This window comes from Haemaphysalis longicornis, unplaced genomic scaffold (genome assembly GCF_048455015.1).
Source record: "Haemaphysalis longicornis isolate Haplotype H1 unplaced genomic scaffold, Haemaphysalis longicornis Haplotype H1 scaffold_5, whole genome shotgun sequence".
NCBI lineage: Eukaryota > Metazoa > Arthropoda > Arachnida > Ixodida > Ixodidae > Haemaphysalis > Haemaphysalis longicornis.
The window spans coordinates 190,847,404-190,861,764 of NW_027526385.1; the positions used below are offsets into that span (position 1 = coordinate 190,847,404).

Here is a 14,361-nt window from a genome sequence, read left to right on the forward strand (position 1 = left end):
AAAATAGCAGCCCTTTTGGCTACTCGCAAAACAGTGTTTCCGAATGGTGGGTAAAATAACTGCTGACCACATTTCGCTGGCTTTCCTTTGTACACGACCAGATGTAATTTGGATCGCGTCAGAGACCACATCAAAGATGGTTAATCTATTTTTAAAATGTAACCAGTCATGTAAATTGCCTTTTTTCTGCAACCAGCTTTAAAAATAATAAGTCTTTTCAAAATAAATAAAAACCACCTCATTAAAGTTTTGAATTAAATGAAGGGTTTTAAAATCAAGGAAGGCTTAGAGCCGAACATTCGCTGAAGGTTGCCTGAGAAAATTATACATAAATAACGAGGTTAAATAATTGCTTTACTCATAATTTACGAGAGTGAAACTTGACAGTTTTTTGTTTGGTTTAGTAAGTCCCAAATGTTCCTTGATTGATTAGGAAAACTTTATGATCTTTCCAGTATTATACGAAAATCGCCAGAAAGAAAACATCACTCACGTACACCCTGATGGTTTTAAAAATATCAAGCTGTATCAGATTCATCTTTGTCACCGATAACTCCTTTTCGTGCATGAAAAGAACAATATAGCTTTGATATAAAAAAACCGTCATAGTTGCTCAAAGGCGAATGCAAAAGGGTAACTCCGCATCTTTGCGAGGCTTCCTGGCCTCAAGCAAACGCAGGGCGATATGCTGCTGGCTGGCTCACCGTCGATCGCGCTTCTCCTCCTGGTAACCGTAGGTGTGTATCCGTTAAAATGGCTGCAGTGTGACAGGTTTCAAGTGTAGCTTACACAGTGTAGCTTAATTACACACTTTTAAAAGATTGTGCCCGCTGAAATTATATCGCGCGTATATAATACACTTAAGGGTGTGTCTCATCTTCAATAATTGAAGCAGCTTACTCACAGTGCCGTTGAAAACAGCCATGTGTATTCCCATCCAACGCCTAGTTTAAGTAGCAAAAATGTACGGCTGAGTTTTGTCTCAAGTGCATATTCGCTTGTTAAAATCCTAAGTCTAGATACAATGTTAGAATAACTGCGGAGAGTTTGACCTCTTAGTAGCTTGTAAATGACAAATAATCAAGTATGTTGTCCATTATTTCTGAAGAAGAAAGTCTAAGACAGCTGTATCTTACCAGTACTCTCCTACGGGGCAGAAACGTGGCGACTCAATAAGAGGGTTCAACTTAAATTGTGGACGACTCAGCGAGCAATGGAACGGAAGATGATAGGTGTAACAATAAGGGACAAAAAAAGAGCGGAGTGGGTCAGAGAACGCACGCGTGTTAAGGACATATTAGTAAAAGATGAGCAGAAGAAATGGACGTGGTAGGGCATGTAATGCGAAGGCAAGATAACCGCTGGTCATTAAGGGTAACAGAGTGGATCTCTAGAGAAGGCAAGCATTGCAGGGGGCGGCAGAAAGTTAGATGGGCAGATGAGAACAAGGAGTTTTCAGGGATAAATTGGTCGCAGTTACTACAGGACCAGGGTAATTGGATAATAATTTGAGGCCATTGCCGTGCTGTGGACGTAGATATGCTGGTGATGATGGTGTTGAAATAATCGCGAAATATCTGACGTTTTCTTAATATCGCCTGCATAATTTCTAAAATACAAATAAAGCAGTTCAAAGGTGAGGTCAATAGGTTTTGGGGACTCTTATAGGCTCAAGTAACTTTTACACGTGAACAGGGTTTTTGTACTATTGTTAAAGCTTTGGTTACTCTATAGTACCAAACGTCATCCGTTTACAGAGTGAGCATGAAAGCTTTATTGGGAAATAGACATAGTGGCTGAAGAAACAATTTTGACGTGCTGCAGTCATGTAAAGAGTGGTAATATGATAGAATTTACGGAAGGGATATCAATTGCAAGGTACGTCTCACGAGAGATGTGCTGACATTGTCAGACGTGCGAATAATTTTGAATTTTGTTTACCGTGAAAGAGACCGTCTTTATGAGCACACTCCTGACGAAACTTTTTTGACCAAGCCTAATTTAAATGTCTCCAAATGATGCTTTCATATTGTATTTAAAATAGGACCTGTGCAGCGTAATGAGAACAGCAAGTTTACTATTGTTTTTTCGTTCGAACCGCTTTTCAAACTTTTTTACTTTTTTTATTCCCCAGTTTTACCAAATTGCACCAGATAAGCGGTTCAAAATATATATTGCCCTCATTTTTGCTGATGAAAGCAGTCTGGTATTTAGTAGAGATTCACTTTCGTAAGAAAGCCTAGAAAGTGCAGAAAATATATATTGCAGGCTCCAAATTCGACATTTTTGCTATATAACACGCATATTTCTTGAATAACGTAAATAAATCAGAAAGATGGCTTCTGCTACGGAGAAGTATTTTCCAGTCGCTTATTACAAGAATGCTTCCTTCACCGAGGAAAGCATAACTGTGGCAACGATGTCATGGAGCCTTTAAATTAGGAAATGCCATCATTGGCACGGGAACCTTCACCTTATTCAGGGCGCATTGCGAAGTTCAGCACTATTTACAATCAATTGGAACGCTTTCGAATACGGCCACTGGAATAAAAATTAAGATTTATTATGCTCTACTTGCAGGCGCACCATAACTCGCATGTGAAAGGATGTTTATTTATTTTTATTTATTTAATAACTAGATAATTTTTTTTGTTTATCTATATTTTTATTATTTATTTATATTTATATTTGTTTATTTATTCGTTTATTTATTTATTGGTACCTCATAGGCTCCCGGAAAGGTACTTCATGGGGGGCTGACAAAGACATCTGCAGCCTGACAACAAATACAAAGAATACGAGAAGGCTGTTCCACTCATTCCGAGTGAAGGTAAAGTTTGGCAGTTGTGACGTTGTTGTCAGGGTACGTAGGTGAAACATGGCACCGGTGTGAGAATGGCGAGATATACGATGCGCTAGAACTATATTCTTGTTATTACGGGGGAGATAGTAAAAGAATCGAGGATAAAGGCAGAGACGAGATATGTGGAGGCGAGGTTCCTAAAATGGTAGGTGGAGCTGGCGTTTCAATGCAGAGATGCTGGAACTGTAAGAACATACCGATAGAATGAAATCAGTACCATAATTTTGTACGGATTCGAAGAGGTGTGTAAGGTTAGCTTGATGTGGTCCAACACCAGCACTGGCGTACTCCAATTTAGGCAAGAGAAGTGCTTTGTACGCTATTTTATTTGAATTTGGAGCGGAGGGGGGATTTCAACTTAAGATGACGAGGGCACGGTTAGCCGACTTTGTAATGTAGTTGATGTTAAGGTTTCAACTTAGGTCATGGCAGATGATAATACCCAAGTACTTGAATGATCCCGTGGAAACTATTGCGGCGTTACAACAGACATTCGTAGATTTTATAAAATTACGACGCCGTGTGAAGGAAACTAATGAGAACGTGGTAACGTTATTTTTATTAGCCGTTTCAAACACTGTTCCTGGATATTAAACGTCTTGTTGTAGGATACCGGTAACGCCTGACGTTTGCATTGTAGGGTAAATCCCGCAGTCATCTGCGAAAACACCGATATTAAATGAGAAAGTAAGAGGGAGATCAGTAATGTATATTAAAAATAGCAATGATCCAACAACTATTATCCGGAGAAGACCAGACAGTACAGAGGATTCACGTACACAAACTGCTTGCGGTGGGTTATAAAATTTTATGTTGAATTAATGACATCTGGCTGTAGGTTTATAGGGGAAATTATATTGCAAGCCCGGATTAAGGATCTTTATATAAAGCTTTCTCGAATTTCAAGAATAGGGCATTAACGGGAACGTTTTTATTTAAATAAGAAGACCGTGAAGAAAAAGGGCAAACTCGGTGTCAGAAGATAAATTTTTATGAAACCCGTTCTGTAGTTCACAGATGATAAATGGAAACTACATTAAAGTACAATTCCTGCTGCATAATTTTATAAGATACGCTGTTAATATAAATGACGCAATGTGTGCAAGTCATTATCGGTCACCTTTTCTAAAAACGGAGTAATTTTTCAGATATGCCAGTATTCTGGAACAGAGCTTGTATCACGTGACTGGTTAAATATAAGTGATAGTAGGGTGCTGCTTATATGCTTAGAGTTCTTGGGAATATTACGTTGATGCCATCAATTCCTATTCAAGGCCAGTTCAATAATGAGTCAATGCCTTTAGCTATATCATGCGGATGGAATATGATACTTGGAATATGAATATGATATCATGCGGATATCATGCGGATGGAATATGATACATTGAAGTATGTGAATGGTGAAGAACGCCTTAAAGATTATCATTGATCGCACGGTTGAAAACCGCACACAGAAAAGAATAATTGAGGACCTCAGCACAATTCGTTTCTGGGACGCTCTTTCCGGAGTTGTTAGGAAAGAATATTCGAAAAGGTTGATTAGGGTAATCGTTTTCCAGAAACGCTTCGGGTACTTTTGCAGCATGGCAGGCAAAGTGGTGGAAAAGAATCTTTCTGTTATACGGATTTGCTGTTTTAAATTATTTATCCCATGCGATTTCAGATCAGGCTTTTTTCGCTATTCGAAATAAGCGATACTGTGGTTATTTAATGGTTTTATTGTGTTGGTACACCATGGCGACTGAGGCCTCTCGGTAGCGGTATTAGAGGGAATATAGAGTTTTCTTATTCGCAGCAACTCGGACTTAAAATTTTGTCAGTTCTATCGGAAAGAGCGGTTAAGAAAGCTTGGGATGAAACTGTCAGCAAAAGTGGGGAGTTCGCGAGGGATGATTTCGTAATCGCATTTATCATAAAGGATTAAGGTTACCTTTTTTATCTATGTTGTAGGCAACAAGAAAAAGTGGATGTTGACCCATGATTGATGAGGCTTTGTAGGAGAAGGATAGAAGAAAATTGTTCGGGGTGTGTGGATAGGATAAGAATAAGAAGGTGCGAGGAACTGTTTGTAGAGTGGGTGGGCTGCGCTACAGTTTGTATAGTCAAAGAGTTAAAGACGTGTTTAAAACTACAGATGGTGCATTTTTATGGCCTATAGTGGAAGCTAGGTCAGACCAGGCGATGAACGGTAAGTTAAAATTTTCGAAGTGCAAGTTTGGAGTGCTCTAGAACATATTCGTGACTTCGTCTGACGTGTCGCAGCGAAGCGGTACTAATTAGTAGCCAGCGCTAGAACGGCGATAGCAGATCCCGATCAGAACACGTGGAAAAACGGATTGCCCCAAAGTCAAATGATTTCACGCGGAGAAAAAATATTTACGATATATCAATGTAGATCACGACTGGTGGCTATAAAAACACACCCGCCACGGTGCGTATCTGTGCGGTAATTTCAGAATATATGATAAGTGTACAATGATTTCAAAATGCCGAACGGATGAGTTAAGCCATGTTTCGGTCAAATGGAAGACGTTGGAAGATCAGCAGGCGAGAGAGCACAGAGGATCCCGCTCGAGATGTATTCTAGGTGTACTTGTGAACATGAACGGCTGCTGCGAGTTCCGAGTTTGTCCAAGTTTTCTAGCTTCCTCAGAACATTGCTACGAACTTCACTCGACAAGGCTTCGCGTCCCATGGTCATTCACCCGTGTTTTTTATTGCATGTTAGTTTGTCGTACCGGACCTTGAAGGGTTTGTTTTGTTCTTTGACGAATTCAACGAGATGTTTTCGTGCTTGGCTTATATTAGCTGACTAGTCCTAAGATACCAAAATCAGTGCCTTTTGGTTCTCTGCGTGAAGTATTTTTGATTGTTGGCTGCCAGCTCAAGTTTTTTAGTTATTTATAGTACAAAAGCACGCAACCATGGCTAGTGCTAGTTAAAGATTTCTGATTCCTTTTGGACTGCTCCTGAAATGTATTAAATTTTACTAGAGTAGTTGGGCCACCTGTCAGTAAAAACGACAAAAATTCCCAAATTGTGCTATCATCTTCAAAAATAAAATAAAGGTGTCATTTGGTGGGTTTTGGTTTACTATGTCTCATGGAGACTCATTTACACAAAAAGAAGAGAGAAACGCCCAGTCTCAACGCTACCTGATTTTCTGCGTTTAATAGTTGATACCCTTGACTAAACGTTTATTCTGCCGGATGAATATTTTATGACGTAAATATCTGTTTTGGTTTGCATCTCTTAAAAGGTATCATGTAGATCCTAATAACGGTCCTGTGGGAAAGTAGATGGCGTGGTGTGTAGCATTTTGCTTACTCTTAAAAGACCTTAAATGACAGTCTGCGAACTGTGGGCCAGTGGAATTCTGAAAAGCGTTCTCCCAGTGAATTTTCAAATACAAATGTTTTAAAAGACGCAAGGTTGGTATAGTCAAATTGGTAGAACTTGTTGGCACGTTGATGCTTGTCCTGAGAACTGTGAACAGTCTTGTGAAGAGTACTTTGTGTTTCCCTTTTCTTACTCTTCGTTTACAAGCTGATATGACAACACTGTGTTTACGATAAAAATCAATACTACTTTTTTTATTTAGATACAGTCTTACGTGATTGCGCACCCTTTGATAATTCGCTGCTAGAAGCTCCAAACATAAAACACTTTGAACTACAGAAAAATGACACTACAGCCAAGGAAAATTATCAGTACGTTTCCTTTGTTGTAAATAACAAAAAGCACACTACGTAAGCAGTCCTTCCTACGTGGTTTACATCGGCGGTATTGTAGGCAGCAAAACCAGATATTCATTTTAATGAGATGCCAAAGAGTGGAATTTGGGGTTTTCTACAGAAATAAAGAAGGTTGGTCGTTGCAAGTTTATTTTAAACACTTTTGTTTATTTTTTTCGAGAAGTGGGACGAGAGGCCGAGTTCTTTTGTCGTTTTTTGCTGGTGGTGTAAACGCCCCAATCACTGCATCCGTTTCTTTGTGTTTATATTGGGCTACATATTGTATCCAGTCTAAGAAGAGCCACGTAGCGCAAGATTGCGGGTGCACGAACAGTGACATGACTGTTTCCCGAACAACTTTTGCAGCTCAAGGCGTGGAAAATGATGAGAACGCGCCAAGCACCGGTAAGAAATGTTTTTTCATAAAGTTCGTTTTCAGGTGTCTTTTTTGGTGCTAAATAATTGTGCTTATATAGAAATGCGTATTCCAAAAGTTCATCGCGCGATGGAAATCTTCTGTCACACGAATGGGTAAAAAGCGCAAAAAACACACATCAGCAACTTTTAGGGCATGTCAGCTTGTCATATTAGGCACTAACACATGCCCCATTTAAATTTCATCATCATCGTCATCATCATCATTATGATTATATTTATCAGCTTACTCAGGTCTACTGCAGGAGGAAGGCCTCTTTCTTTGACCTTCAACCGCTGTTCGTGTCCAATGTTTACCCCCAAATTTCTTTATATCATCCCTCAATCGGGTTAATGGTGTTCCCCTATTTGAACTATTCCCCTATTTGAAATATTCGTGGGCTTTACTTTATAGAGCTGCCTTATGATTTCTTGAAGCACTGACACTCTGCTTTCTTGCCTTACTGAGCCTATTTAAATCCCTGCGTACCAAAATCGTAAATGCGCTGTATTCGCTCTATAAAATCCTATATTTCAAAATTCGAGAAGTTAAACGCCTTTTTGCTGTTTAGTTTGCCGGAAAAACCGTGTTCTTGCCTTGACGTAGCGCCACCTGTCTCTCGCTTACTCGCATGCACCCGAACTCGTGAGGCGCGGATTTGGGACTTCAAATCGGGCGACCTTGTGGTGACTTCCCTTGAACCTTTAGCAGTGGTTTGTTGACAGTGGATTGCAGTAACCAGGAATGCCAGCGACGGAGCTGGAGGAACCTTTAAATAAATGCCAGCCTGAGCTTTACAACCTGAGGAAGACCTCAAGAATGGCGATTCATAATGCCAGAAACATAACAAAAATGTTGTGTCAGAAAGTCAAGTGCGTTACTTGACATCGCGGAGCGAAAAACGTTTTCCAACTACCGCGGCACACACAAGGAATAAGGACAATTGGAATATGGTTCTTCAGAGTTACATTTTGATACATTGACCAAAACAAACAAGTACACAATTTGGTGATCAGTAGCAGGTACATGAGATCTACAAAAGGGGCAGCGTGTGCGTGGTGGTTTAAGGAAACTTTTAAACACATATATGGCAAGCTACTTTAACTAACTAATGATGTGCTACAGAGCAGTACAATTTCAATCGGTGCGTTTCTTTACAGCTTCAAACGTGGACTCAAAAACTGCATTTTTTCTATTGAATTATGTGTTATTTCACCTCAGCTGTTATCATTTGCCCTTTTTGCAAGAAAAACTTATATATATATACAATTCTTGAGGACGTTCTCTGTAACTTTATTTTGTTTAGGCATCCTCGAGGAGCAATACTCTCAAGGCTCCCTTCTCGCACTACACACCCTTAAGGAACGACATGATCCAAGTTATTGTTGCTTCTTGTGATTGTTCACTTAGTGACCAACATATTGGGGAGATGCTTAGTAAGCTTCCTTTTTCTGAGTGGAGTGCTGGTATTAATGAACGAGCCCATGAGAGGCATCCCTCGTCTAAGATGCTTCGGTGCTGGCTGGCCATCTGTGCCCTTTCCCCCAAGCGTCGCTGGTCTGCAAGGGCGGATCTGGCCAGCAGTGCTCATAGGAATTGCTGTCAGAGGTGAGGAATGAGGTTTGCTGGCACTCCCAAACAGCTTGGTAGAGCGTGCTGGCTGGAGAAAGACTTTGCATGTGGTGGAGTAGTTTCACACCAAATGGAAGGTTTTTTGTTAAATACGGTGCTGAACCTTATGATATTGCCGCTTTTTCCTTAAACTGTACACTAAGTTGAATGCAAATTTAATATGGTGTGAGCTTGGGGATAAAGGTGCCATTTTTCTTTAGTAATAAAGTATTTTAGCCATCGAAGAATCTTTTGTTGTTTTTACAAAAACTATATGACTTGTACAAATCTGAGGTAGTCGTGATCAGTGCAGCACGTCATGAGAGCCTGGCATATAGGGCTCCTCTCTCACCCCGTATGCGCATCGGGAACAAAATGATGCAACTCAATTTTGATGAAAATGCACGTACTTGTAAAGGCCTACATGTGTGGAGAAGTTGAGGAAATTTGAAGGTGCGAAGGAATTTTGTTGGGGGACAGCCCCTTTGTGAAATTTAACATTCCGCCGCAATGTATATTGACCATAATTTGAGTGTCCAAGCTGCACAGTTCATTAACAGGTATGTACAAGTGAAGAGTTTAAGCCAACATCCCCAAGCAGGACTCCTGCTGATAACGAATCGAGAGAAGCCTTCTTTGTGCCCTCGGAATCGCCCTATGACTATGGGGTGGTGGAGCGAGTCCGATTTACGCAGATATGGCCACATGTGTCGAAGTGATGAATACAGCCCGCAGTTACCAGGAAAGGGAAAAAGATGCGTGTTGTCCACTCTAGTTTCAGAAGTGTCGTTCCCATAACAACCGCGCACCCTGCACAACTCGGTATATGCCATCCACCATGTGCCCGAAGCTTTAATGTGCGTACGGACTATGTGGCCGCACGCATGCTCCGTCCAAACCCTTCGACCGAATGAGGGAAACCGCCAAAAGGAGCCCCGTGAACGCAAAAATACCATAGAGGGAAAGTCTGGAAATACTGCCTTGGTTGTCCTTAAGACCGCTAAACACCCTTACTGGCGTGCCATTTCAGCAGCCGCTCCTAGAACAACTGCTCCAGATGCTTCAGCCTCACAAAGAAATGCACAGAAAGAAGAAACTTTGCCCCGCTGTGCAAGTGCGCTTCCAAATTACGACAGCTCTGTCGCACGAAAAAAAATTATTTAGGGTCAATGCTGCTGAGGTGATTGAAAAGCAACGCTGTTAAAACAAAATATTAACATAAACGACTTACAAAATGAATGACAAATGTTCGTTCAATTGTAGTTGCCCATATTTTATTTATTCCCGCATTTTCACGTCGTATAACAAAGAGCTCCTAGCACAAATCAGACTTTAACAAAATATTTTAGCTTTTAATGACGTGTAATATTGGGCTCAGAGGTACTGCGGCTAAAAATTAGTCCTCTTCACCAGTTGTTGTTTCATACTTCTCCGAGAACATGAAAAACTGAAAAGATGCCGCGAGCCAGGTCTTGATTGGTGCTTTGTATTGCTTAAACAACAACTACTTGGTACTCCACAAGTGGCTTGTTTTTTTTGTTGTTGTTGCTTGTACAGCTTTTCTTTGCAGTCTGTGTTATGTATCAATATATTTCCAGTTTGTGGTGAAACTGAAACCTTTCTATGAGCTTTCGCTTCAACTATTTTACGTTTTCTTTATTGGGCGAAGGACTCTTCTGGCCTATTTGCAAGAAGTATTTGAAATTTAAGGCATTGTGAGCAAATTTAGGTTATTGTGACATTTGATTTTTGTTAGCATTGCCTAAGGTGTTATTGTTTGCACGCTAAAGTTTTCGCTGATTTTTGCTGTGTTTATTCCGCATTGTACGTTGCAATGAATTAGTATAGTACTGTAGTATCCTATTTTTCTTGAGTGCTGAAGATATAACACATTTTTTATGCAATGCAGAGGTTTTCTCTGTTCTGTTTCGGAGCTCAGGTGTGTGGCAGAACGACACTTGTGTAGACATATCGGGCTTTCATGGTGTTCTGCGTACTTCACTTCTTTTAAATTTGTTGAAATTGATTGCTGTGCAGAAAAAATGCATTATGATCCTTTTTTGGCATAAATCAATATTTAGCTCGCGCAAGGTATGAGAACGTGATAAGAATGAAATACCGAAATGTTTTCTTTCAAACAAGCCACCGAATTTTAAACGAAAATGATAGCCGGTTTTTTTTCTTTTCTTTTGTCATCAATCTTGTTCAAACACCGCACCTTTTCGGCACCTAAAGTGGCCGCCCTGTGGAAACCGTCGGGAAAGCCTCACCTAAAATATCCAGTAGCCAGAGTTTCTAAACCCCTTCACAAGTGTGGAGGGCCACAGGTTCATCATGCGCGTTTGCGCTCTCGGCTGCTTTTCAATTACGCCAATCCGTCTTAAATGCCTCTGTTACATGATCAGCATTCGGTGCTTTGTTCTAGCCCCTTCTAGCCACACCTCTATTTGCTTACACTAGCTGCTGGCCTTCTTTTCTCTGAGTAAACTCTTACTTCGATTGTAACCCTGGTGTATAATCATAAATAAAATATGTTGGCTCACAGCGAACGACCCTTGCGAATACTATGACATTAATAATGAATATATTAGGACACCATAAACAAAGGCTACGAAAGTATGATTGAAGAGTGGTGAGCGCAATAATATCTGTGAACTGAACAAAGTATAAATATGGTACATCCTGGCTTGCGAATTCGCTGAGAATGCATGAACAATTTTTCGCGATGGCATGTTCACCAACAGCAAAAATTGGAAACTCATGAAGGATACTTCCAATTGTAATGACCCTTAACACTGACCGTTGCTACTCCTATGAGTATAAACGCAATAAGTACTATGAAATAAACTTGTTTTTATTGGCGGAGCTTGTATATCATATAAAAAAATTGACCACATCTTTCTGCGGGGGGAAACGATGGGGTGATGCGACGCATCCTGGCAGTGCTTGTTATGGTTTCGCCGGCCATCGCGGTAGCAGACCTGTTAGTCTCCATTCAAATCATCGGTGGTTATCGGATGTCATCGGAGCGGCGGTGGAGGAGCGATGGAGCGGAGCGGCGCAGTTATTGCGTTTATATGTACCGCGCGTTAACGGTGAGGGGAATGAGAGAGAGTAGCGCATGCGCATGTGTTAACCGAGCGCTAACGCCTGCTGACGCACCGCTGGAATGGCGAGGGGAGCAAGCGCTCACGCAAGATGGCGCTTCGGTGAGAGCGGCGTTACCGCGTAGCTGGCGTGGCGAGGAGAATGGGGGAGAGGCGTGCAGACTACGGATGGATGGAGGGACAAGGGGAGTCAAAGAGATGCGTCGCATCTAAAATTCTTGATGCAGAGGAATTATTCAATTAAGGTATAATTCGCTCAGGAATTTTTCACTTGTGCGTAAAATGCACGTCATTGTTAGGTCACTCTGTTGCCTCAGCAGAAGTAAAAAAACTAGGCAACACCCCCCTAAACCATATGGTCCAAACAGACAATTTTTAAACAAAAATCGGTTGACTGTTGAGACATTTATAAATCCCATCTGGTGTCAAGACAAGGCTGCTTTAAATTATCGGATGCCAAAATGCTTTTTCCACACAAACCAGTGGCACCTAAACAGACGGAAAGTACGGTACAGCAATAAATAGGGGCTCCGTAGAATATGCTAACAATAATCGTTTTCTAGCTTGGTTACTATCAAGGCTGGTTTTACCATTTTATTCGCCCACCGGTTTTCTCACGAATACGTGCATTGTCAAAATAAAACCATTTAGAATTCTAAAAAAGGGTAAAAACTTGCTGTACGTTCGCTGCCAATGTTGCCTTGCCCGATTCATACCTTCGATAGCAGATGTATTTACGAGCGGGAAGTTAGAAGTCGAAACCGAGGTTTCGCATTGTCCTAGAGCAAGGATGTCACATTTTTGCCTTTGAAGACTAATTTTACTAGTCACTGAATATTTACTATGGTAAATAAACTGATGCATAAGTGCGGTAACTGCTGTTAACGCTTGCTTCCAACACAATCTGTACAGTTTCAGCCCCTCGCACGAACACATTCGCCCGTGTTTCCTTGCGCTAACTTCTGATGAAATACTTTGCACCGCAAGGAGCATAGCTGGTAGGCAGCTGCTTGAATGGCTACATCTACAGGTAAAAAGTCTCATCCACGGCACCGAAGACGAGCACTCGTTCGCGCCCCCCATGAATGCCCACCTGTTGTAAGAAGGGTGGAGACACAAAGATAGTTTCTTGCGGTCTTTTTTGCCGATGTTCCCGGTTATATGTCTTTTTAAATAATTCCAACTGTTTATGAAAAAATGGGGACCATTCTCGCGCGTTGGCAAGAGCGGCCAGAGGGGGAAATAAAATGGAAAACAGCAACTTCAACTAGGGAGGCCACGTGGCGTCAGGTATTTTAAGTCTTTGACTTGTCCCCAAAAAGTTGGCCTTTGAACAGAGGACGTTGCCCTTTTACAAAAGTCAAATATTGCATCTGTTCATATGTCATAGCACTTAAGTTTGTAATTTTTCTACAGTAGCCTTTCTGAATGGTGTATTCTGTGCTATGTGCAGATGATGGCGTCCTTGACTTTGAATTATTGTCTTTTGCAGCACCCCCTGAGGACACAGAAACAAAAGGTGTGTACAAAACAACCGTCGGCTATTTGTCGCCCATGTGCACAAAAGTTGTTTTTCACCATACACAAAATATACAAGGAAACTCACATGTACAAGTAATTTTTTTAGAAAAACAAAAGACACCTGTGACAACCACAAAAAATATTTAGTTGGCAAATACCAATTCTTATGGCTGAGACAATATTTCTGCCGTATCAATACAAATGGAAATTTGGGCGATTTATGAATGCTACTTCGTGCACCATAGTATCAGTGTAGAAGTACTAATCTTGCACTTTTAAGTGCACCATGTCTGCTTCGGCACAAAAGGTGTTAGGTGATTTTGTTTTGCCGACTTCCAGACAGGGTTTGGGGAAAGAACTGTACGCAAACAAATTTCTCAAATATGTTCCGAATGAGACAGGTTGTAAAAACATAAACGCTCAAGATTCCCTGCGGTGACATTTGCGAGTTCCATAGATGACAACCTGCGCCAACAGAACCCACAACAATCACCGGCTGACGCAAAGGTGGCGAGGTAACTGTTCAGCATATTGCTGTATGCAGGAAGCCGCCGATAGTTACAGGTATCCTTAACAGTTACTGAACTTAGAACCAGTGGTTAGCGAAAAGTGTCGTGTTCTGAAATATATTTTTTTCTTGTTTCGTACAATGCTAGTGACGCCGCTTACGACTGGATGTTTTGTCCCTTATAAAAATGGTTAATGATATCGAATTATAAGTCAATTGACTTTACTAAGTACATTGTGTTGACAATAAGTGGTATTTGAATAAAAATAGTGCATTGAGTTATCGTTGAAAACTGACCGCCGTGTTTCAATTGAAACTCAATGCTGCGGTTTAATTCAAAGTGAATTGACTATACTCAACATGTCTGTTGATTTTCAATTGACTTTTTGTTTACTCTCAATACCCTTTTCCTGTTGAGTTCCTGTTGAGACATATCAATTGAAAGTATACTGAGAAAAGTTTCTTGAGCTCCAGTCGAGTCTTTGTTGACTCTGTATTCACTCTCCTGTTGAGTTTCTGTTGAGACATGTCAAATGAAAACCTAATAAGCATAATCAAAACAGCCTGTCTGATTTCATTTATTTTTATCAAGTCATTGCAAG

General features: G+C 40.8%; 1 protein-coding gene across 17 annotated transcripts in view; it reads left to right on the forward strand.

The window, feature by feature from the left end:
- Nucleotides 1-618: 618 nt before the first annotated feature.
- LOC144139566 (uncharacterized) overlaps nt 619-14,361 on the forward strand; it is a 126,405-nt gene continuing 112,662 nt past the window's right edge. For all 17 annotated transcript variants that reach the window (XM_077671876.1, XM_077671875.1, XM_077671869.1 and 14 more), the window contains exons 1-3: nt 619-737; nt 6,964-7,002; nt 13,223-13,249. In XM_077671876.1, coding sequence (XP_077528002.1) covers nt 686-737; nt 6,964-7,002; nt 13,223-13,249 — 118 coding nt within the window. In that variant the 5' untranslated portion in view covers nt 619-685. The remainder of the gene's footprint in view (nt 738-6,963; nt 7,003-13,222; nt 13,250-14,361) is intronic.